Source organism: Propithecus coquereli, unplaced genomic scaffold (assembly GCF_000956105.1).
Source record: "Propithecus coquereli isolate 6110/MARCELLA unplaced genomic scaffold, Pcoq_1.0 Scaffold1726, whole genome shotgun sequence".
In the NCBI taxonomy this organism is placed as follows: domain Eukaryota; kingdom Metazoa; phylum Chordata; class Mammalia; order Primates; family Indriidae; genus Propithecus; species Propithecus coquereli.
The window spans coordinates 28608-29690 of record NW_012141925.1 but is presented as its reverse complement, the minus strand read 5'-3'; the positions used below and the strand labels follow the sequence as shown (position 1 = coordinate 29690).

Genomic DNA, 1083 nt, shown 5'->3' with positions numbered 1-1083 from the left:
GTCAGGCAGGTCTGAGAAAGAAGGGGACAAGAGAAGAGTCATTCTCCACACTGACCAGTCATCTTGCTGTTTCCTCTGCACATAAGACAATCCAGAAAGCCATGCGAGGGGCCCCATCTAATAATGACTGTGGGCCCTCAGCAGCCCCTCTGCCTGGACAGGAGGGCAGGTGGCCTTCTCAGCCCCTCAGATATAGCCTCATGGGCAGAACCCAGCAGAGCAGGAACTTAGGCTCTCAGTCTTCCAGGGCTGAGGAGACCAGGGCAGCAGTGCCACAACATAGAGTCATCTTGGGATCCAGTATGCAGGCAAGCTTCCAAGCCACAAATGAGCATGTGAGTGGTTTAGAGGCTCCAGGAGCCAGTAAAAGCCCTCCACCCCCTAGAATGTCTGTTGCCCAAGACCCAGAAGATCTCTGCCTTCTGGCGGGGATGGTTAGTGAGTTTGAGCCCGGAGTGGCAGCAAAGTCAGCAGCCAATCAGCCTCATGTCTGTGGTGCTGCTGTGCTCCTTCCAGATAGTGTCTCTGATGTACTCCTTGATGCAAACAGTTTGGTTTCTCAGGTGCCCCAGAGCTACCTCCAGAGTGCACCTGTTGGGGACAGGCCAGCATCCCAGGTGCTAGGTGACCTCATGGTAGCCAGAGGGAGCAGCCTGGGGCCGCAGGAGCCCAAGATCCCCAAATATCAGGATTCATGCAAGACTCAAAGCGAGTCGTTTGCCCTTGCTTACAAGAGTGAGAGCAGTAGAAAGCTCAACTCAGAAAAGCAAAAAGAAAGGTTTGAAGAATTGGAAACCTCCCAACTCACCCTAGTCAGGGGAACAGAAGACACCCTTCACAAGATCCCCGAATATCAGGACTCATGCAAGACTCAAAGTGAGTTGTTTTCCCTTGCTTACAAGAGTGAGAGCAGTAGAAAGCTCAACTCAGAAAAGCAAAAAGAAAGATTTGAAGAATTGGAAACCTCCCAACTCACCCTAGTCAGGGGAACAGAAGACACCCTTCACAAGATCCCCGAATATCAGGATTCATGCAAGACTCAAAGGGATTTGTTTGCCCTTGATTACAAGAGTGAGAGCGGTA

The 1083-nt window shown here is 51.4% G+C and overlaps 1 protein-coding gene across 1 annotated transcript in view; it reads left to right on the top strand.

Annotated features, from left to right (window-relative positions):
• The first annotated feature begins 302 nt into the window (after positions 1–302).
• Positions 303–1083, top strand: part of LOC105808423 (spermatogenesis-associated protein 31A6-like) — a 6949-nt gene continuing 6168 nt past the window's right edge. Inside the window, exon 1 of the mRNA XM_012642077.1 lies at positions 303–934. Coding sequence (XP_012497531.1) covers positions 303–934 — 632 coding nt within the window. The remainder of the gene's footprint in view (positions 935–1083) is intronic.